This window comes from Pygocentrus nattereri, chromosome 14, assembly GCF_015220715.1.
Source record: "Pygocentrus nattereri isolate fPygNat1 chromosome 14, fPygNat1.pri, whole genome shotgun sequence".
Lineage (NCBI taxonomy): Eukaryota > Metazoa > Chordata > Actinopteri > Characiformes > Serrasalmidae > Pygocentrus > Pygocentrus nattereri.
Window position 1 is genome coordinate 29,906,694 of NC_051224.1, and position 24,403 is coordinate 29,931,096.

General features: G+C 37.1%; 1 protein-coding gene across 6 annotated transcripts in view; it reads right to left on the reverse strand.

Moving 5' to 3' along the window:
- slc2a9l2 (solute carrier family 2 member 9, like 2) overlaps nucleotides 1–24,403 on the reverse strand; it is a 321,644-nt gene that overhangs the window by 160,185 nt on the left and 137,056 nt on the right. For all 6 annotated transcript variants that reach the window (XM_017705365.2, XM_017705366.2, XM_037544988.1 and 3 more), the window contains one exon: nucleotides 2,608–2,740. In XM_017705365.2, the coding sequence (XP_017560854.1) occupies nucleotides 2,608–2,740 (133 nt within the window). The remainder of the gene's footprint in view (nucleotides 1–2,607; nucleotides 2,741–24,403) is intronic.

A 24,403-nucleotide genomic window follows, 5' to 3' on the forward strand; every position in this document is an offset into this window, starting at 1 on the left:
CGTAGAGATATTTATAGTATTTGATTACATCATAAAGAAAGCCATGTTGCTGTTTTGGTACGAATGCTCTGACTTGGCTCTGACATCACCATTATTGCATTTACAACCCTGCAAGTGGATAAAACCAAGCAGAATAGACCAGAATGACCTCTAAAAAGACTTAAAGATGCTTTAGATGCATCTCCAGAAACCACTACAAGAAGAAAATTAGCTAGATTGATGAACTGGTTCTATATAGCCTGCACATCTCCATAGTTCAGAACATTCCAATGCTAATAAAATGGCTACCTAAACTGCCAAAGCTCTTAAATAATAAACTCATACATAAATATTAAGCTCAAGACAAATTCTTATTCACCAGCTTCTCATTTGAGTTTTCTGTTCCACCTTAAAAGGTGCTGCAGTTACATTCAGGTGCCTTAAGTGAATTTTGAAAGCTGAAAAATGCATGAATTTACCTCAATAAATGATCCTTAATCAAGAAAACACCTCAGACTTTTGCTTGGAGATGTTTAACTGTTACTGAGCAGCCACTGGAGCTGCTGATCACATCTCATTGGCTCATCTAACACTGTGTCCCAAACCACACACTTCTGTACTTTATACTACACTAATGAGGGCACTTCTAATAACATATGAGCTATTTTTCCGCAACGTGTTTTACTGAGTTTGCTGGATCAGTTATGGCTTTGTTGTCTCCATACAAGTAGCCACAGCACTGATGAATGTACCTGAATTTGGCATCCAAAATGGTGGCAACGTGATTGTGATGTCATTGGAATACTATCAGTAAACTGTTTATATAAAAATTTTACAAATTTATACAGAATGTAAATCTGATATAAAGTTATATAGGCTCAACTATGTCATTAATTATGTAATAACACAGTGCAGAACCACAGAGATACATGAGATCTGGCTTTCTGTTGGGTTAACAGTCCATAGAGACCACTGCTCAATCATTTGATAATATCAAAAGAGAAAACCTATAAGCTGCTTTGACAGCAATGGGTTCCCGACCTCATTCTGTCAGTCCACTCTTTTCTACTCATGCTGAGGCCCAGATCTACAGAGTTCAGTACACCCTGCTTCACCTGGTGCAGAGATCAATGCACGCTGCATTGCCCAGCACACCGAACACCTTCCAGCTTTCCAGCACAAATGGAGAACAGAGGCCACTTCAGGACAATCGTACCATGAGAAAAAGACAAGTTCAAAGAAAGACAGGGCACGACTCAAACGCCCATTGTTGCCCTCCTGGGCACCTCCCTTTCATTCTTCAGATGAGCCCTCAGAGCTATGCACAGGAGGGGAGAACGTAACTCTGCCTTTTTTATTTAACAAGGCTTGTGTACCTGCTGTTCTCTTGGGAGGCAAAACAGAGCAAAGGCTTTAACGTTTAAAACCAAGACTCTCACATCTGTTTGCATGAAAGTTGAAACCAGAGCAGCAATAAAATATGCAAAGTGGTATATTAAGTTGGGATTGTATCCCCAGCAGTCGGTGCAAAATAAATGCTGACCCAAATGAACAGTTTGTGATGGATATGACATGATATTGGCCAAAAATTGATCAGTAGCACTTCATTGCTTTAATTGCAAGATGACATAAGAAGCATTGTGAACTGACATTGCATTGAAGTGGCAGATTGTTTTATTTATTACACTCTCATGAAACATCATTACAAGCAATGGAACTTATAAAGCAGAGAGCCATTTAAGAAAAGCACATAACAATATTTTTATATATCTTTATATATCATCATATATCATTATATGTTGTTATTTATTTATTTATTTATTTATAAGGGTTGGGTAGTAGCAGAATACATGAGTATTACATAATTAGGCTACAAAAAGGTATATCTTTACAGTTATAAGAAAAAATACAGATGATATTTTATAAGTACATTACATTAATGAGGGGGAAACTGCAAACTGAACTGGGCGTTTGCTTTTTTATTCTTTTTTGTTGTAACATAAAATTACATAACATAAAAACAGTTTGACCAGCTATAAATCAAAATGTGAAGAAAGCCTTATGAGCATCTTATATTCACATACATGATTTATTTCTTCAGTAGTTTTCAAATGTGTTAATGATCAATATTGGTAACTTAGACGATCATCTCCCAAGTTTTCATGTGAACCTAATGCCTTTTTGAACTTGTAGGATATATTGATTTCTGTGGACTGCTGAAACTGCAGAGAGCTGAGGGAATGTCTAAAAATTACATTGCAAATGTAACAAGAGATATCTAAGCCAAGCACAGCAATATGAAGCCTTATGACCCAGTAGAGGCTTTTTAGCAGGAACTTTAAGAATGGCCTTTATTTATAATTATTATAATTAAAGTGTTTCTGTCAGATTTATTTTTTTGGCATTGGTATAAATCAAATACAATATAATCACCTGCAATCACTTTGCTTCCAAACCACTGCAGTTATCTGATTTGTCTCATGTTAAGTTGTTAAAATATTTTCTCTTGCGTTTATTTAATTATACAACTCTAAAAAAACAAGTAATCCAAAAGCACCAAAAATAATCAGATTACATTGCTATAAATAAAATCGATGATGATGATGATAATGATGATGCTGAACATACCTTTTTCGGCACGGGCCTCATCTCGGCGTTCCATCAGCAGGAAACGTGGGCTCTCCGGTAGAAATGGTAAAGTACACAGCTGAAGAAGCGCGGGAACTGCCAAGAAGACAAACAGGAAGTTCCACCTACTCACCTGCAAAAACACACAGTAACACATCAGTTACACTTCAATAACACACTGTAAAAAATAAGAGGTCAGTTTAACCTAAAATGATTCAGTAACTGATTACATGACTTTTCTTGAGTTGAGTCAACTTGAAGACACCAGAGTTCACACAACTCAAAGGTCTTAGTTGAGTCAAAAATTCTCCAAGCTATTGTTTCAAGATCTGCATCTCGGTTAGATAAACTAAACTGAATGTGTTTTTTTTTTTACTCAGTTTCCCCACTACCTGGCGCTCCTTCTTTCACACAGTCCTATCTGGCATATTCTCCTCTTGGGTTGGGATTAAAACTCACAACCTCGTGATGTTGGGATGCGTTATTACACAGCTGCCCCACATGAGATGATGCCATGCTTCAAAGCCAAAGCAACAAACATTTTCTTCAGTGCATTAAACATTTGTAGACACAAAATCTGAGTTGCTTCATGTGTTCCTAAGTGGTGCAGTGGACCGAGCCATCTCCCCAGCAGGAGGTTGTGAATTTGAGCCCCAGCAATGCCATAGCCATCCATAAGTGTGTACTCAATCTCGCAGGATGGTGTGAGGGAGAGAGTCTTGGCTGGTGAGGAAGTTGAAGAAGTTCATTTTATTTACATAAGTGAGATGCAGTACTAAAAGCATTAAGAGAACTTTTGACTCAACTAAGAAATTTGAGTTGTGTGTCTTCAAGTTGAGTCACCTCAAGAAAAGCAATGTAATAACTTTCTATATCATTTTGAGTTGAGCTGACCTCTGATTTTTTACAGTGCACGTTATTAGCACCTTATGTTTACAAAAATACACATCAACAATATCACATGCTAATAACCCAAACCAAAACATTCAGTAGCACAGCAGTGATATAACAATAAGTGACAGCAAAGAGAGCACTTATTTTCAAAAATAATCATGCGGTACAATCCAGTTTTCTCACGTTTACTCTGAATCTTAAAGTCAATTCAACTTAACACTGCTACACATTTAAAAAGTGTTACAGAAAACAATAAGCCTAAAAACTTTATTTACAGTGCAGTGATAAGCTATAAATAGTTGGTCAAATACAGCCATTGCAACACACTGACAAGCAGCATTACAGCTCCGTTTTATGCATCAGAAATGTAGCCTGAAAATCAGTGTGTTACAATGAGAAGAGCAGAGACTAGTTTTGGAGTGAACCGATTAATAGGGGGCACTAAACTAATCTTTTTATCCTCACTAACCTGAGCCTGAGATGAACATTGTGGTCACCTATTTCCTTAGCATACACATAAGAACTCTGGAGATACACATTCTAGGGAGACTGCCTGAAACTGCAGTTTCATGTTTGTTGAGTAATAGTGTTATTCACTATTTAAAGAGAATAAACAACTACTGGGAACTACACTACACAGAGAAACATCAACAATAGAGTAAGTGTTAATGAAGAGTGACTTTAAACAACTGTCTGTTGGGAATTTCAGTTCAGTTTCTCCGTGCTCAGTTCTGAAGGCTTCAGTTTCCATGGGTAACTGCTCACAAGCCTAAGATCAATATATGCAATACCAAATGCCAGCTGGAGTGATATGAAGTATTCCAGCACTGGAAACATGTTCTCTGGAGTGATGAATCTTGCTTCACCATCTGGATGAACCTTGGTTTCTCAGATGCCAGGAGAGCATAACTGGAGTGCATAGTGCCAACAGTAAAGTTTGGTGGAGGAGGGTTAATGGTCTGGGGCTCAGCCTTTAGCTCCAGTGAAAGGTAATGTTAATACATACAAAGATCATCAATACAGCATACATCTATATATATATATATATATATATATATATATATATATATATATATGTAGTTTGGAGGCAGTAGTTCAGGGGATGTTTCAACATGACTGGGCCCCTGTACGTATTAATGCTCTCACAGTTTTGGGATGGGATGTCCGACAATCTCGTCTACGTGTGGTGGTCAGGCGTCCACATACTTTTTGCCATATCGTGTATGTGGAACCGATTATTTGCTTATTGTCATTATTTGAACATACTACAGGGTTTGAGATTCTGCAGCAGCAAAAGAACCAATTAATAGACTATTTTAAGAAGTGCACAACGGCACACAGAATCTACTGAAGGATGTTTATTGCCAGGTAAATAATTAATGGCCTAATATTTTTATATTTTATACCATCATTTCAAAATATCCTATCATTTTCTATAATAGTAGGCTAATATACATCATTATCCAATACATCATCTAGGGCATTACATTTGCTGAACACCCTTGAAGATGCCATATAAATGAGCATATGTATCTTAAATAGCAGTTATACAGCTTTGAATTGCAGTTTGTCAAACTGTTTTGTTAGCCTACTGTAGTACTTTTTCATGGATCTTTGTTTCATTCACTAGATTGCAAAAACTGAACAAAATCAGTGAAAGTTTCAGGAGGAATGAATCAATTCAGTGATCTGAGTCAACTTATTCATATTTTTGAAAAGAACTGTATAACGTACTACCAGAAATATCTCTGTCTTACTCTTTGAGGTTTGACAGTTAGATGAAGTCAAACATAATAGAAATGTACTGTTAAAAGACAGCTATGAAGGTTAGCACTTAATGTGTCCATTATTTATAAATATCATCATGACCCTGTTATGAGAAAGATGGTGAACTTAGATGGATGGTGGATTTCATATTCTCTGCCATTCAGTAGAAGCACTACAATTAAATGTAAAAGCTCAATGAATGAAAGTGTGAGTGGGGGAAAAAAGAGTGGTCTCAGGCTCTCAGCCTGATTCTGTTTCTTTTGGCAGACAGACGTGACTGCATCAGGGCTTCGGGAACTGGTGGAGTGTTTGTGTGAAGCATATTAAATGCCTCTGCGGAAGGCAGGGGGAATTGGACTCACGCTGAGCTCTATGCGTTATTGAGCTGTTCCATAAATGTTCTCTGCTGGAGACCATCAAACATAATCTGATTTAACAAAAGGCTGTTTTAAAAACAATCCAGCTCTCATTTTCCCATTTCTGTCAGCAGGGTGTTAAGAACATAAACAAGCTCATTATGCAACATTGCCAAGAATTAGCATCAATTGTTAAAAGAGTGAGTTTAATTCATGTTTGAATGCCTGTAATGTTTGAGACCCCAATCCACTCTAAATTACAGCATGTGGAATAAGAATCTGGTCTGAGAGAGAAAGAGAAAGATGATGAGGCAGAGAGTTTTTCCCTTTGTAGTTTGCTCCAGAAACAAGTCTGATTGGACTCAAGTCAAGATACAGTAGGCAGTGATCAGGTAGTTGAAGGGCTTCGCCACATCTATGATCAAAACGTCTGCATGGCAACCAATTTGTCTGAGGATTTTGGAAATGCTACTGTTTCCATAGTTTAATGGGGTTTCTTAAATAGTATATGTAGTATGTGCTCATTATTGTGCTTAAACTATTTAATCTAGTGTTGAAAACTGTCACGGTTGGCTCCTCCCAGTCCTGTCCATGTGTTCTTGTTTTGGTTTGTAACTCCGCCCCTGATTGTTTTCACCTGTCCCTCATTGTTATGTGTATTTAAGCCCTGTGTTTGCCCCTTGTGTTTGCCAGTCATTGTATCCCTGTATCGGTCTTTGTTTGAAGTTGTTTGCTGGTCGCTCTGGTTTTTGTCATGTCTACTTCCCGTTCCGTCCGCATCGGCTATATGAACCTGGACTGTTCTGACCACGACCCTGGATTTGCCCCTAATAAATCTCGCTTATCTCAGCGTATGCGTCCGCCTCCTCGCTCGCCCTTACAAAAACATTAGCCAACATTGCAAATGCTGCAGTATAATGTTATGATGCAGTGAAGCAGAAATTAATTAAGTGTTGTAACCATGGATATTTTAATTAAGCCTGACCAAGTACGATCAAAGCTGACTAAAAAAGAATTGACTTTTAAAAAGACCTAGCTGCAACCTGATAAAGTTCTGGTTTTGGATCTGTACAAGCCATGTATAGCCATACAAAATTCTGTCTCAAATCCAAATGTAGCCATTAAAATTCTGTCCAAACCTGACTGTAGCTCAACAAAATTCTGTCCTAAACCCAAATGTAGTTTGACACCTAAAATGTCTCACCCTAAATTCCTGAACGTGGTTCAGCAAAATTTTGTCTCAAACCAACTGTAGCCTCACAGAATTCTATCTGAACCTGAACATATTCTGATAAAGTTCTGTCCCAATCCCAAATGCAGCCTGACAAAATCTTGTCCAAATCTGAATATATCCTGTTAAAACTCTATCCAAACCTGATAACAGCCCAATTGTACCCCAACCTGACAGTAACCTGACAAATTTCTGTCCTAGCTCAACTGTAATCCACCCTAATTGCAATCCAACCCAACTGCACCCTGAAAAAATTCTGAATTCAGATGTAGCCTAACAGAATTCTGAAAAAAAAAAAGTGTATTACAACAAAATTCCATCTCAACCTGAAATTCTATTCAAAACTTATTGTAGCCAAACAAAATTCTTTCCCAACTCAAATATAGCTTGACAAAATTCTGTCTGAACCTGACTGTAGCCCAACAAAACACAACCCACGTGTAGCAAAAGAAAATTTTGTCTGACCTCCACTGTAGGTCAACAAATTTCTGTCTAAATCCATCTGTACATGGAAAAAATTCTGTCTGAACTCGACTGTAGTTCTCCAAAGCTGACTGAACTCAACACCTCAACAGCCTGAAAAAATGATCGATAGCCTCATAAAATTCTGTCTGAACTTAAATGTAATTGTGAATTGAATTCGGTGAAAAGTTATTGTTGTACTTAGTCTTATAATATTTACAGCTGACATCTTCAAATGGTGTAATGGGTTTTTCAGCATAACTAGGATAAAAAACCTATCCCCACCCCATAAATTTCACTTAATAAAAAATGACAATGCAGTTCACATATTTATTCAGTATCTTCATGTGTCAAATAAGTTGATGCTCTCATAGGCATACAACCTCACCCACTACCATTTAATGTATTTGGTTTGCCATATTTTGCTGAAATAAACTCTATTGAAAACAAATACACTAAAAAAATGTGATTTTTGGCTGTGAAGTTATGTATTATGTATGTTATATGAAACTTATCACTGCACTACAGACATTGCATGGATTTGTTCAGTTCCTCCAGCATATCACCTGATTTAATTCAACGTTGGATTGATTAGATAAACTTAGTAATGGATTGTAACTGTACTGAGTTTCATCCAGGAGAGATTTAGAAAATGTTTTAGCTAACACATCAAATGACAATGGATTATTTATTTATTTATTTGTATTTCTGCTATTGTTAGTGATTTTGGAACCAAAACACTGGTTAAGTAACTTAAAACTTTACATCCTGGTTTCTTGTTGCTTGCTGTTATGTGTTTACAATACAAATTGATTCCAGATTTAAATTGTATATCATTTGATACCAAATAGCCCAGTTAGTATGAAAAATCACTAGTCACCTGTACATTCCTGTGTAAATATTGCCTCACTCCATATCATGTTTAAAAAAAAAATTCTGCCTGAGCCGAAGCCTGAGCCCCCTGCACCGCCCCCCTATTTTCGTACCACTGAATTTTGCTGAAATATTAATCAAATCTACACTTCTATGAGCTAAAAAAAAGAAGTCTTGCTTTGTCAATATGCTTGATGGAGGGAAATAGCTCTAAATATCTCTTTATGCTATGAGCAGCCCAGTGGCAATCTTATTGATTGGTCTCCCACACACCACTACCTCCCCGAGTCTTTCAGGTTAGCAACTTTTTTAGCTGTCTCCATCTTCATCTGGAACTTTATTTCTGAAGGTCATGAGGACGAGTCCCAAAATCTGCATTCATTTCTGCCAGTTGCTCTCAATGAGATCAGGAAAGATTACACTTCAGAGGGGTAATTTAGCACTTCATAGAGTTGATTGCTCCGAGTGGGACTGGGCAGTAATGAGGAGGAGGAGTGAAGGGGATGATGATGTAAACAAACTCAGTCCTCTGCCTTGCAGGCACTCCTCAGATGAATAAGGGTAAAAAGACATAATGAAGCAGGCTTGCTACGTAAACAAATATCTAGACATGGGAATATGAATGTCCTCGAACACACACAGAGACACACAAACACACACACACACATAAACAAACATTAACTATATGGCCAAAAGTATGTGGACAAGTGATCACACCTATATGAGCGCCCCCTGACCCACGCAGCTATAATAACCTCCACTCTTCATACTTTACACCAGATTCTAGAGTGTGTCTGTGGGAATTTGTGCCCATTCAGTTAATAGAGCATTGGTGAGTTCAGGCACTGATGTTGGATGCGAAGGCCTGGCTTGCTATTATTTATTTATTTATTTATTTATTTATTTATTTATTTATTTATTTATTATTATTATTACTATCATGCCATTATTATGCGGTATGCGCTTCAGCATTCAGCACAACTGCACAAGAAAAATACATGTTTGAGAGCTCAGTCAAATCCATAAAAACTGGTCAACAGAGATTTATGACGCGGTCCAATGAGTCCTCATTCAACATATTCTCTACAAGTGGGCGAGTACATGTGTGGAGTACACCAAGAGAACCGTACAGGCCTGAAAGTTTGTCCCCTACTTTGAGGGGGTATGATGTCTCTGTTTTGCAGTAGGGAGCATTTTGTTAGCATGGTTTGAGTCCAGTATTGAGTCACTGTGAAGCAACACAAAGTTATTACGACTAATCACCCTTATCTTATGATGAAACATTTCTGTCTTAAAGGAAGTTTCCTCTTTCAGGAATGAGAGGTCACTGAATGGTTTGATGAGTATGAAAATAATCAAATTTTCAGTAAATCAAATGTTATGGTCTTCACTGTTGCCAGATCGCAACTCAAATGAACATCTATCTATACATGGATGTTCTCAACATCTATCTACAGACATCTATATATTCAAACACCTTTATTTATTGAACAATTAAACAAAAAATAACCATTTAACCATGCAAAGAACCATTTAACCCCTTAAAATCCCAGACTTATTACATGCTTATGCACTTTTATTACTTATGAATAGCTCAAATTGTTTCAACTGAGTTATACTATAATAAATTACTATAAGAAAATACTATAATAAAACTATAATACAACTTATATATAATATATAATATACTGTAATAAAACTTTGGGCATGCTGGCAGGCCCTGGCCATTTAAGGGGTTAAGTATGAAATGGTTCTAAATAGAACTCAAGGTTCCAACTAGAACCACTGCCTTTATTTAATAACTCTTGTACACAAGTCTTTTTAAATGTGTAGGAAATTAAAACCAATAACCTATAACCAATGTGTTAGTTTGAACTCTCCTCCACCATCATTATCATAACACCAACTATAGCTGCAGAGACTTGTAGATTCCATGCTAAGGAGTATTGGAGCTGCTCTGATAGCTTGTGGTGGCCAACAAAACCATCTGAATGAGAGAAAGAGAGAGAGAGAGAGAGAGAGAGAGAGAGGGTGAAGCATCTATATGCACTGACAGTAGGTGAAAGCTACACGAACATCATCTGCTCACCTGTCAGTTACTGAAGCAGGTCAAAATATTCACTCAGCCTCTACCTCACACTACTGACATACAGGACATACTGACTGCAGGTCTGAGCACATCTCAGGAACACATTTATTCCAGTCCAGCTGACTGTGTCACCGATGGAGTCTGTGACAGAATATGTCTCTGTCCTTGCATTGTCCAAAGCAAAGCATTGTTCTAATATCTAAAATTCCGTATGTTTCCAGGACAATCAGAAGCTCACTAGATCTTCAACAGACTTTAATGCTTTATGTGTCCAATTATTGCTGTTATATTGCTAAGCAATTTAAATGTATAATGCTGTGAAAAAGTATTTGCCCCCTAAACCTAATAACTGGTTGTGCCATCCTTGGCAGTAACAACTGCAATCAAGCATTTGTGATAACCTGCAGTGTGTCTTTTAGTTCGCTGTGGAGGAACTTTGGCCCACCGTTTTTTGCAGGACTGTTTTAATTCGGCCACGCTGAAGGGTTTTTGAGCTTGTTTGAGCTCGAGGAATTGCTCGTTTAATGTCTTGCCACAGCATCTCAATGGGGTTCAATTCAGGACTTTGATTCAGCCACTCCAAAATCTTAATTTTGTTTCTCATTCAGAGGTGGACGTACTTGTGTGCTTTGGATCATTGTCCTGCTGTGTAACCCAGCTGCACTGTTCTTATGATGGAATGCAGTGTGAGCTTGCTTACACCAGATGTAACAGGACCCGTGTGCTCCACAAAGTTCTACCTTTGACTCATCTTAACAAAATATTGTCCCAAAAGTCTTAGTGGTCATCTAGATGTTTTTTGGCAAATGCAAGACAAGCTTGAGTGTTCTTGTTGCTCAGCAATGGTTTGCTACTTGCAACTATCCCAGGGATGATATTTTTGCCAAGAGTCTTTCTTATTGTGAAATCATGTACACCGACTGTAACTGAGGCAAGTGTGGCCTGCAGCTCTTTAGATGTTTGTCTGGGTTCTTGTGGGACTTCCTGGATGAGTCGTCATTGTGCCCTTGGTGAAATGTTGGTAGGCTGGCCACTCCGAGAAAGGTTTACCACTGTTCCAAGTTTTCTCAACTTGTGAATAATGGCTCTCACTGTGGTTTGCTGGAGTCCCAGAGCCTTAGCAATGACTCTGTAACCCTTTGCAGATTCCTTATAGATTTCAATGACTTTCATATTTGCTTTTGAATCTTTTCAGAATGTGCCATGATGTGCTGCTTTTTGAGACCTTCTCACCTGCTTTACATTGCAAGATAGGTTCTATTTAAGCAGTGGTTAGATTCAACCGGTCTAGCAGTAACCATGGGTGAGACTAGTGAAATTAAACCCAATAGTCAATTAACTTTAATGAACTGGTTAATTTAGTAGGTAAGGGGGCAATTTCTTTTTCACTTAGGGCCAGGTGGGGCTGAACAGCATTTGTAACTTAATACATCATTAATCATCTAAAAACAACATTTTGTGTTTACTCGGGTTATCTTGGTCTACTATGAAACGTACTTTGATGATCTGATACAATTAAGTGTGACAAATATGAGATAAATAAAAGGGAAAGGGAAAAATAATTTTTCAGAGGTCTAAATATATCAAGCTTTCAACCAGCAAGAAAATCATGTTTCTGAAAGTAAAAACAGACAATCCATCAAAATGTTGGTATGCGTGAGTATTAAAACAGGCTACTTTTATTGCTGTACCTTTAGGACTGATGTAGTATTATTATTATTGGGTGGCACAGTGGCACGGTGGGTAGCGCTGTCATCTCACAGTAAGAAGGGCTTGGGTTTGATTCCCCAGCCAGGTGACCAGGATCCTTTCTGTGTGGAGTTTTTATGTTCTCCCCATGTCTGCGTGGGTGTTCTCTGACCCCAGTGAATTCTAAAAAGGCTGGTTTTGCAATAGTTTTCATTTATGGACTTGATAGTTTCCTATGACAGGGGCCCTTTAAGACAAAGCAACCTGACAAGGGCATAAACACTATAGAAACAAGAAGGTTAGTCTGAGGAAGGATGCTAAGCAATTGCCGATCCTGGAACTGGAACATGACAAGTGGGCGGAGCCAAAGCACTGACCTGCAACGACTTCACTGATAAGGTCATGAGGATGAGTCACCGACCTGTTTCATTTGCTGACTCACTGAGCATGCTCAGAGCAACGCATACACACACACACACACACACACACTTCCGATTTCTTATCATGAAGTGATCTTGGCAGGATGTGTGTGGTGTTTTGAGGACGTTGGCCATTTGCCCTTTGGAGTAAAAACGTCAGCTCTCATGCCAGTCATCCACAGCATCACCTTGCACACGACCGCCTCCTCCAGCTCTCATTCACCCCCCGTACTCTCTCTCTCTTTATCTCTCTCTCTTCCATTCCCTCCATCTCTCAGAATCTGACTGACTTTATTAGCCAAATACAATTGCATGTATTTGCTATTATGTATGCATGTGTCCATAACAGTTTAAACACCCCCAGTCAAATGACATGTACTGTTTTAATGCTTTAAGTGAAAATAATTTAGCTCATGCTCTAAATAGAACATATTAAAATAAGGCACAACTTAGTGTATAGTTTCTTTTTTTTTGCTAACATAGTGAAAAAAAAAACATTTTCACAGGAGATATTTTATCTTATATTTTTTTTTTCCAATATGTTGAATTCAGCAAACATGTGCATATTAAAAAGTGCAGACATGTGCTCTCTGTAGAGGACAAAGCTCAATATCAGAATGTGGGTCAGTATGTGAACTGCAAATGAAAACAGACCACAGTGATTATGTGTAAAAATAGTGCAAAGAAAAGGTTTTGAAAGCTTTACTATAAATCTGTCTGACTGACAGGTTTGGTGCTGCAGTTTTAAAGTCACGAGCAGCTTAACATCCAAGCTGCTGGAGCTTAATACAGACACTGTTGGTCTACTGGGGCCGATAGCACCAGGCTTAGCTCCACTGTAGGGCTGTCTATACATTTTAGAGGCAATATTCTGTCAGCAACTTTAAAAATTAAACTAGTAAATGTTTTTACAGATCATTTAATTAACAGTAAGAAACTATGTATAGGCTTTCAAACACGGCAGCATATTTTATTTACAAAAGATAAACTAGGACACAGAATTATAAAAGAATTACATCAAATTAAACAGGCTGGTTTTATTTCTTTGACTATAGCTTTAAATTAGATTCTGAAATACTGCTTATAACTGTATATGTGAATGGTACGTTTTAACATGCCTACATAGTAGATCCCGCTAATTTAGTTTAAGAAAAGCCAGGAAAATAAGCTTGTATTGATATGGATCCTTTAAATGAACTACAGTAAAAATATATATGTAAAAACATTTTGTGTCCATCGGACTCTGCTTCCTATTGTAAGAGTGAATGCATGTGTTATTGTTTACTTCAATGAAAAAAGGTACATTGCAATCACTGATGGTTTAAAATAATTTTTTTTTCTGACAGCCCATCTTGACTTCAGTTCTATGCGGAGAGTCCCCCATACATGGACTCATAGCACACTCTAACATTTCTGGGCAGGACCTGCCTTGTAACACTGACAGTTCCTGCACTGAATACCAAACAGCAGTCTGCTCAGTTCAATGCGCTTTTCTGCTGTAGCACATACATGCACGTAAACCTGCTTTAATTGCAGTAAAGAACAGTAGAAAAGAGCATGTAGCCTAAGGTAAAGTGGTCATCTAGAAGAAAGTATAATAAATAGGTGTTTTCACTCTTTCGCTAGCAACCACACAAATAAGCAGAGGCTCAAGCCATGTTTACCTACACTAGCACAGAAGGTAGAAGGCAAGTGCGTGCACACACATATGCACACAAGCATCCTGCTCAAGTCTGCTCATTAGCTGCACCTCCTGTATGGGCTTCACAACATTACCCAGGATCTGTGGTGAGTGTGTTTGTGTTTGGTACATTTTCAGGAAAAACATTGCTTCGGGTAGCCTGCGAGACCAGAAAAATAATTTGCCTACAAACATGGAGGCATCTAGGACCCAATTGAAAGAGGGGGTCAAAGAGTTTCTGACACCAGAAGATGGCTCCCTTCAGTTTGTGAGGAGACTGGCGACCCCTGAGCTGGAAGCACTTTGTGTTCTCTAGTTCAATAAGAGTCAATCCGTCATAACTGTGCAACATGATTTTTGTGGGCAGTGAACATCCAACTCACAACAGTGTTGTGGAAGCATTCGTCTTTGCTTCCACAACACTGGATGATCTCCAAAATTGCATTGGAAATGCTGTGAGTACAGCAACACCTGACATACTCAATAGAGTAGGGGATGAATTTGACTATCACATTGATGTTGTTCATACAGCTGGAGGAGGTTCATATTGAGCACTTGTAAAAGAACATATTAAACATTATGCTCACTTAAACCGTTTACAATTTACTGCATTGTTCTGTTATAATTTACAAATGAAATAAATTATTCTGAATTCAGATGAATTTCCTCAGCACTGTTTTATTACATATTCACCATTAATTACTCTTTACTACACTATATTTAACCATTAATTACTGTTTTATGTGTCCCTTTAAATAAATAATGAGACAGTCCTTATTACTAATATACTTATACTACAGATGTATGACTAAAAGCAACCTGTACACACTTCACTGTGAATCAGAGCAGAAACTGAAGTGGATATATTGATTTTTAAAACTAAATGCTAGCAAAACTGAGTTGCTTTTAATTGGCTCAAAGTCACTGATATGTAGTTCATTTGTCCTGGGCATTAATATCGATGGGATTCTGGTAGTACCTTCTCCCCACATCCGCAACCGAGTTATTTTTGACCCAACACTCTCTTTTGACATCCATGTCAAATCCATTGTTAAGACAGCATTTTTCCATCTTTGTAATATTTCTCACCTCCGACCATTTCTTAGCCAAGCTGATGTAGAAACACTGTGTAATGCATGCATTAGTGACATCACAGCTACACTACTGCAATGTTCTTTTTTCTGGCCTGTGTTCGGTACAAGCTTCTCCTTATAACATATAAAGCTTTGCATGGTCTGGCTCCTCAGTACTTGGCAGAACCTCATCTACATGTCCCATCTGGAGCCTTGAGATCACAGAATTTAGGCCTTCTTCATGTTCCAAGGTTTAAATTGACTTCTGTGGGTGATTGATCTTCTATGTATTGTATCTGGCTATCCGTTGTAAACCCTGTTCATCTCCTTTTGAATAACTCTTCAGGCTTCATTTTATCCATGTATCTGACTTGCAAACCCAGTATTACACAAATTTTCATCGTGAGTTTGTAATGTACTTTGTACTGGGAGGGACACTTTATTTAGAGGGACACAAAGAAGAAACTAATTAATTAATAACAACAGCAATACCTAATAATTGATGGATGATTAATGGAATTAACACATAAGTACTAGTCTTCTCATATTACTTGTTTATATGAGTAGTTAGTTCAATTCATTAACAATGTAATAATCAGCAGTTAGTACACAGTTACAGAGTAAACAGGCTATGAACTAATTACAGACTGAATGCTTAACGAGCAGTGTAATTTACAAATAATGAGTATTGAATAGCATGTTAGCACTTAACTAAATAGCAAACTTAACTAATTAACTCAATTAATTAGCGACCATTAATGTAAAGTGGCTGGTTTTATTATATATTACGATTATTATACCTATATATAGGCATGTAGATACATACATCAGCTGCCTTTATATTGTGCCAGAATCTCATAAATATGTTATCATGTTGTTACTATTACTTGTCATAACAGTCAAAAGATGTTTTATAGTACTGAAGATTCGCTGGTATAAAAACTGGATCATTTATCACGTCTGGGCCAATATTACCTCAAACTCAGATGATGCAGAAATGCTAAAGTTCAGCTCAGGCTTTACAAGATCTGGCACATTTATATTCCCAGTATGATTCATTTCATCACATACAGCAGGCCAAACATCTGACTAAATTGGCATAAGCAGGCAGGCATGCTAATAAGCAAATTACCATAAACAAACAGGCACTTTAATAACAGGATTACTATAAGCTTTCTGAAGCATGGTACTAGGGATTATGATTCAGTTCAGCAAGGTCCAGTGAAGTAAATTCAGATTTGATGTAGCTCACCTTATGCACCTTATAGGTCGACGTATATAAAGAGCTGAAAGACAGCTATAAATCTATCAGTGTTCCAGATAAAGAAGACAAAGGACAAAAGACTGCCTGGTACCACTTAAATAATTACTAACGAACCTAATTGGCTGAGAGCTGAATTTCAAGATCAAACATGACTGCTGTAAAAGTCCTGCCTGAGACATTTACATAACGACGGCAATTAATCATGTGGTGACCTGATATAGCAGAAAAGCTTCGGAATATGAACACATCTAAAGCTTAAGTGAGTTTTTTATAACGACTCTTATTTGGATCATTCAATCAAATTAGCTTAAACTGAAGTCTCACAGTAAAAATAAATAAGTAAATACATAAACATGTAAAACAGTTATTATTCAGATGTTAGATATTTACAAGCACTGTTTTATTTAAAAGGAATGAACTGAGGTAGTATTAAGCTAAATATATACAAAACTATTAGACTTTTAAAGTGAAGTTGAAAAAGAGGGTGGAGCCACCCCTGCATGTTACAGCAAGAAATGAGACTGCACTCCCGGCCCTCATGACCACACCAGAAGTTAGATCCCATTGTTTTAAGAACTTGAGTTTTCACTACCAGAACATTGATTTTCTGCTCTGAAATAAACCCTTTTGTGTTTTAATGAAAAAAATGATGTGTGTCCAACTGTTTAAAGCTGTGCTTGCTGCTATTATGTTCGCTTGCATTTGTTAAAATAAGCTGAATTTGCGCTGAAACAGTCACTATCAAAACATTTGTTAAGGTTTCAGTATTGTTATGTTTGTTTTGTCAGTGATTTTTTTATCTTTTTTTTTTTTTGATGAATTAAACATAATTAGGTTATAGGGTCACTCAAAGCAAAAGGATTTTAGTCTAAAATCCAAGTCAGTTAGAAGTTAGGTAAGTGTTCTGAACTCTGACTTTGAACCAGTTCGGCATTGATTGGTACTATCATGTTATGGGCAATAACAGTAACCATATAACCCAAACTGACCTTGTCAATCCCACTGACATGTACAGACAGTGCCATGAAACCATACTTGCAATGAATTAGGCTTCAAATAAGGGTGGAGTAAAAAGGCTGGTTAGTCTGCGGTGGGGATGGGGGGTTTAGGATGATTCCAAGTGTTCCAAAATGACACTATACTTTTCGGTGGCTTAGTGAAAGATTTCTAATTGAAATGCTTACTTCATTAAAGAATAAATAAAGGCTAGTTGTAGATACAGCACTAGCAGCAACGCATCCTACATTCTCTCACCCCTACAGTAACAACCCATTATAAATAGTGAAAGAACCAGGCATGCAGAATTGCCATTAAAAACCACAAAATGAACTAAAAAACAAGAAAGGTAGACAATTTCAGTTTTTGGAGGTTAAGGTGGGTTATAAAGATATACCTGAATTGTAAATAGAACAGAAACCTATGGAAATAATGTGACATAATGACAAAATCTCATGTTCTACTGTAAATGTACAAACTGTAAGTGTTCATAAACCAATAGTGAAACATGTCCTCTGTTCTTAAGATGTTGAGTTCTTTCAATCACTGAAATGTAAAGCGTGAGGTAGATGTCTGGCCTCTAGCCTGGTTAAAGCGTTGTTGTTGTTGTTGTTTCTGTTATTTATAGAGCCTTTTGTACATTCAAAATGCAGCACAAAATGCTTTACAGTAATAAAGTAAAAACAGCAGAGAGAAGAAAAAATTATATAAGAAAAAAATTAAAACTAATTTTTAGTGATATTTTTCAGTAAAAGTGATATTCCAGTAAAAACAAGGGTAAATAATAATAATAATAATAATAATAATAATAATAACAAACTTGCTAAATGCTCAAATAAAAGAATATGTTTTAACTGTTTTTAAAAACATTGACAGAAGGAGTCTGATGGTTTATTACTTGTGTGTTCTAGATCTTTGGTGTATAAATCACAGTATCTCCACTGTATACCTACAAAGATTTCATGATCTTTAGCTGGAGGGGGAAGTGATCCTGGAGAATTGAGTTGGCTTGGACTAATGTAGTAGAAATACACTAGAGAAATGAGTTAAGGCAAGGGGCCCATGCATAAAGTTTTCAGGTTACCCAGAATTCCTACCGGCACCCAGGTTACAAATAAATAGAGTCTAATGTGCTAATATGTCTGTTCAACTTCACACCTTTCACATATTTAGATGGACGCTAGAATTTTAGCATCTAGACTAGAAAATTCAATAAAAAATAAGTTGGATGTGTTCCAAGCCAGCCATAGAATATTCAAAAATTACTATAATAGCTGAATAGCATTAAAAAGATAATCTATATTCAAAGCTATAATCAAAGTCATATCCAATTTCTTTCACATGGTTTTTTTATTTTCAACATATTGGAAGAATTTTTATACATTGACTGCCATTTTAAATTTCCCAAGTCACAAATCACAAATTAAACTGTCATTTCAATATTTCATTGCAAATCCTTAGCAGTCAATGATTGCCTTTGCAACCCAGAGACATCACCAGATGCTGGGTTTCTTCCTTTGTGATGCTCTGGAAGGCCTTTACTTGTTCTTCAGGCATTTTACCTTCACCTTTGCCTTGAGTAAGAGAAATGCATGCTTAGCAGAATTAGGATCAGGTGACTGACCTAGACATTATAGAACATACCACTACTTTGCCTTAAAAAATGATTTGGCTGGTTTTGCACTTGTATTTCCACATAACTATTTTAAGAATCCATTGGTTTTAGTTCATTGTATTTTAAATGTGCATAATTTGGTAATTCAGTGATGGGACTAATTTGTGGAATTTGTGGTAATGTATCACTAACATAGTAGTAAACAATCGGCTAACACTGCTATCCTACTGTGATTCAGCTCCAAGTAAAGTATGTGCCATAGAGGTTACTTTCTGATTGCCATTGACACCAGAAAAACAAAAGTAGCGAAAGCGAAAATAAATACTTTTTTCACAGTAAGAAAGTTGGATAAATCATCCTAAGAGTATGAAAGGTAAAACATTATCTCAGTGACCAACATTTTCCATAGACATGTTTTGCTAGAGAGTACTGGTAGTAGTTACAAAGAATTCTGTGCTCATTCCGAAGACAGTGCATCTTGTAAGTTAGTGTCTGTGGTAATCAATGGTGTGACAAAAATTAAAGTCAAGCCCAAAAAACAATCAAGCATTCCTTTAAGGTGGTAACCATCTGTCCAGTTCCACTGGGGTGAGTCAGAAAGCAGACAGCATCAGTGCAGTTTCATTCACACCAGTTTACCCAGAGATGCACAAGCACCAGCACTTGTCTTTTATTAAAGCCAAGTAATCTTTTGCTACAGAAATGGCCCCAAAGCCTGTCAGTGGTTAGCTCAAACATGCCTGCTTTAGAAAGCTGCTTCTCAAAATCAAATCAAAGACATTTTAAAGCCGACAAAGCTTTCATTACATTCCCTTAGCTGATCTTAATATTCTAAGCCCTTGTTCATGCACTACATGCCATTTATTGTTACGAGTCACAATATGCAAAGGATATTAGTTCAGGAAATTAGTGCAATATGAGACAATAGGAGACAGTCTAATAATGCCCCTGATGTCATTCTGGGAGAGATCTACAGAGTCAATAGATTGCAAGAGTGTAATTGTTGAAATTCACAGGCCTTGCAAAACAGGGGTCGACGTGATAAGGAATGTGTTTGTCAAGTGATATTAGGCTGGAGAAACATTGTCTGTTGATTTACTACTGGGAATTTTGGTTGTCAAATCTCATATCTGTGATGTGTCTGAGTCAAGTCTTGAGTCTCTGAAGCGTTAGAGTCAACACTTGAGTTTCTCAAATGGGAGTTGAGTAATGTCTCAAATGTCTGAGACATGAGTCTGAATCAAGTCACGAGTCTCTGAGGTGGGCACCTGCATCAACTATTAAGTGTCTGGAGTGTGTGTCTAAGCCAAATTTCAATTCCCGTGCTCAAGTTGACTCTCACATCTCTAAGGAGGAGTGAGTCCAAGTCAAGTCTAAGGTCTCTGAGGTGCGAGTTTGAGTCAAGTTTTGAAGAGGCAGAACTCTGAGTCAAATCTCAAGACTTTGAAGGGGCGAGTCCAAGCCAAACATGAGTGTCTGTGAGGTGCAAGTCCATGTTGAGTCTCCAGTCTCTGAGGTGCAAATCTGAGTCTACTCTTGAGTTCCTGACTGGTGAGTTCGAGTGAAGTCTTCAGTCTCTGAGGTCTGAGTGTGTTAAGTCTCAAGCTCCCAAAGTGCATGTCTGAGTCAAGTATCAAGTCTCTGAGGTGTGAATCCAAGTTGTGTCTCAAGTGTTGAAGCTGATATTAATAACAATTAAGCTAAACATGCTTCATAATTCATACAGAATGCATTACAATTCACAATATATGGGGTACAGCCTTTTACCATGGCCTTAGTTATAACCTTCTGTCTGGGATGGCTATTTGTATATCTGACTTGGACAAAAAAGAGTCTGTGTTGCCTTGATCCCTTTACATTCACATATTCAACCTCTACATGAACAGCAAAGAAATTCTATCCACTCATTATTGTAACTTATTCAATACAAACAAATCAAAGGTTCTACTAATGCTCAAATGCTCTTTTGAAGCCAAGTCAACACCACTGTGAGAGAATGGCATGTGCAGCATATGCACATTATTGTTGTAACATTTACAGGATGCTGTGTAAAGTCAGAAATGCAAGATTTTGTATACCATGTTATGCTTTTTCAGGCTGAATTTTGAGTCTTTAGCTTTATTCTGAACTGAAAATGGATTTGAGTTATAAGTCAATTAAATAAAGTCCAAGTCGAGCAGTGAGTCAGTTGAGGGCTAGTTCGAATCAAGTTGCAAGTCAGTCAGCATACAATTCAAATATGACTGGAGTCTGCATGCTGACTCAAGTGCCCAAGTGTACGGTATAACAGGACCATACTGAGCTTTATTATTCAGGGACATTGATGGAAATTAGTTGAGCTATTCTTAGCTTATAGAAATTTGTAATAAACCTTGTGCCTGCTGGTGTGTCCTGGTCATTTAAAAGGTTATCAATGTCTTAAAGCAGCTGTGACATAGTTATGGTAGACCATACAAACATACAAAATGCAATGTTAGATAAAACCAATATATTTTTGGTTTCAAGCAATGGTACTAAGCTCCTAGGTGAGGACTGACTTGAAGTTGAACTCATTGTAAAAAATACAGTGCAGACCACCGAGCTAGAATGCAGATTAAGCAATGTGGATGAGACAGAATTCCCTATTCACAGCATCTCTCCGTTGAAATGGCAGCAGGCCATTAAAAGTGATCAGAATCTGATTACCGCACTGCAGGATGACTCTGGGAATGACAGCTCCTCCTGGGAGCCACTTTCCCGCTGCCACGACTGACATTGTCAGAGACAAAGATAAATAGATTATATATCACTATATCAATACATAGATTATAAGTCACTGTCGCAGCATCATTTAGAGAAAAAACACCTTTGTGTAATGGTTTACATGCAGTTTAAATAGTGGAGTAAAATAAATAAATAAATAAATATGAGTACATAGAAGATGGAGAAAGAGAAAGTGAGCGAAGGTCTTTGCTATTTACTGTATCATCAAAACAGGCTTAAATTGCATATTATGGCTACTGTGAAATAGGGAGCCTTCTGTCAAAGTAGGTGCATCTTAGTCACTTCGAGCTATGAAACTCCATGACGGTAGAGGTCTGGGCTGTGAGACAACAGAAAAGGTAGCACAAAGATATTGCAGTGGATGATGGGTGAGATACGAATTGATATGTTTTAGAGATGCAGTGATACTGCTTTTTTCCTTCCAATTCTGATTCCGATACCTGATCGGCCGATACAGAGTACTAAAACTGATACTAACTAACACTATCTACCCTAACTCACCTAGAACTCCTGATATTTATACAATCATTTATTTAGGTAAAATCTTTGTTCTTTGTCACAATTAACACACTCAGCTTGGCTAGATGGCATTTACTTGTTGGATTATATTTATAGATGCTTAAGAAAACGTATTTTTGTTTACTGACTGTATATAATTAGCATTTACTATTATATAATTAGTAACAGGAACCATGTTTAACAATAAGAGCGCCAAATGGCATAAACGAGTGAACATTCTATCATAATGACACCAAAACTTCAACAAAGGTTTCAGTAGTGACAAAAATTTGTTAATTTGTATTTGTATTCTAATCTGTATTTTCAATTTTGTGTATATATATATATATATATATATATATATATATATATATATATATATATATATCAAAGGTTTTATATGTATTCATGAATTTGTGTGTGTGTGGATATGCAGGGGTTGACTGATCAGATATTACTCCAAAAGGCAGAAAGTGTGATGTGTGGGATCTCTCAGAAGGTCTTTGTGAGAAATGTCAGTGTGTCTATTAAATCTATTTGGGCAAAGTGCTACTCTTTCCAGTGTGTGTGTGTGTGTGTGTGGAGAAAGTCCTATTTGCTGCTTATCAGCTCAGCTACACTTAAAAAATGTTTTTGTTTCTTTTGTTTCTTTGGTCCACACAACTGGAGTAGCGGTGTTTATATAATGGTTTTAAATACAGATCACTATTGTCAGAGCAAAACTTGTATCTTCAAAATGGTAACTTTACAGGAGACAAAAAAAACACACTTTACTTGTAATGTAAGTCAGTGGAACCAGACATTTTCCAAGTAATGTTGGCCCGTTTCTTTTAGTCCATTCATCATGAATTTTACATACAATGTAAAAGCCAACAGGTATTTTCAAATTATTCAAAAACTGAAAAACATGAAAAATGGACATACAAGGTTTTCTTCCAACAACAGTGATATATTTATTTGATAAATAAAGGACACAGAATGATCTGACTGTCGTTTGTACAGTACTGTACATATACACCAATCAGGCATAACATTATGGCCACCTTCTTGTTTCTACGCTCATTGCCATTTTATCAGCTCCACTTACTATATAGGTGCACTTTGCAGTTCTACAATTACAGACTGTAGTCCATCTGTTTCTCTGCATACTTTGTTAGCCCCCTTTTACCCTGTTCTTCAGTGTTCAGGACTCCCAAGGACCTTCACAGAGCAGGTGTCATCAGAAAGACAGCTTTCATTTTTGAACAATAGGAAAAAAGCTTCACTCTTGGCTGAGATCTGAAAACAAGTGTGTTTGTCCATCCTTCCACTGTGAGAAGACAACTCAATGCTGTTGGACTGAAGTAGCTGTAGCTGTCAAGAAGCCCTCACTGAGAAAAGGAAGAAAATTTGCACTAGAAGACCAAAATTAGACATCTGTTTTAATGGACTAATAAGTTTAAATTTGTAATTGAGATCACTGAAAATGCGACTGACTTCTAAGACTAAACTTTTGCAGTGTGGGAAAATATCCCTCCAGATTTCTTTTTAAAATTGAAAGAAATGATCACGTCTTTATCCAGCTCTCTAGTACACAGTGCTAAGCACACCAATCCATTTCCGATATCCCAGAATTCCCCAGGGAATCATGTGTCACTCAACCCATAGCAATCATCCAATCACAGACCTCAAGATCATCATCACCTGAATACTGAACTGGTATACCTGTAGCATTGTTTTATCCATGAGCATCTGAATCATTCTTGTTTTATTACAAGTGTCCTGTATAGAAAGTCTCAATAAAAGCAAATAGTGGATGCACTACATACTGAAAAAAATTGTTGAAATTGAATTGCTGAAAACAAGTAACTTGTATTTATTGGCTGGATATTCAATAAATTAAAGGGTCATCTCTGACGGTATTGTTTTTTTAATGATACTATGACCCATATGTAGTATCAGTGGGGAACCATTAGGCCTTAAGGGAAGGCCTAAAATGCCTGATGTAAAAAATTTTAATTTTAGTTCATTTTTATTTAATAGAATCATGCTTGTTTTTAAACTTGGTAGATATTACAGAACTCCTTTTGTGTCATCCTTTATATAGGATGGAAATAAAAGAGTTAAATTCTTGAAATGGCCAGTGG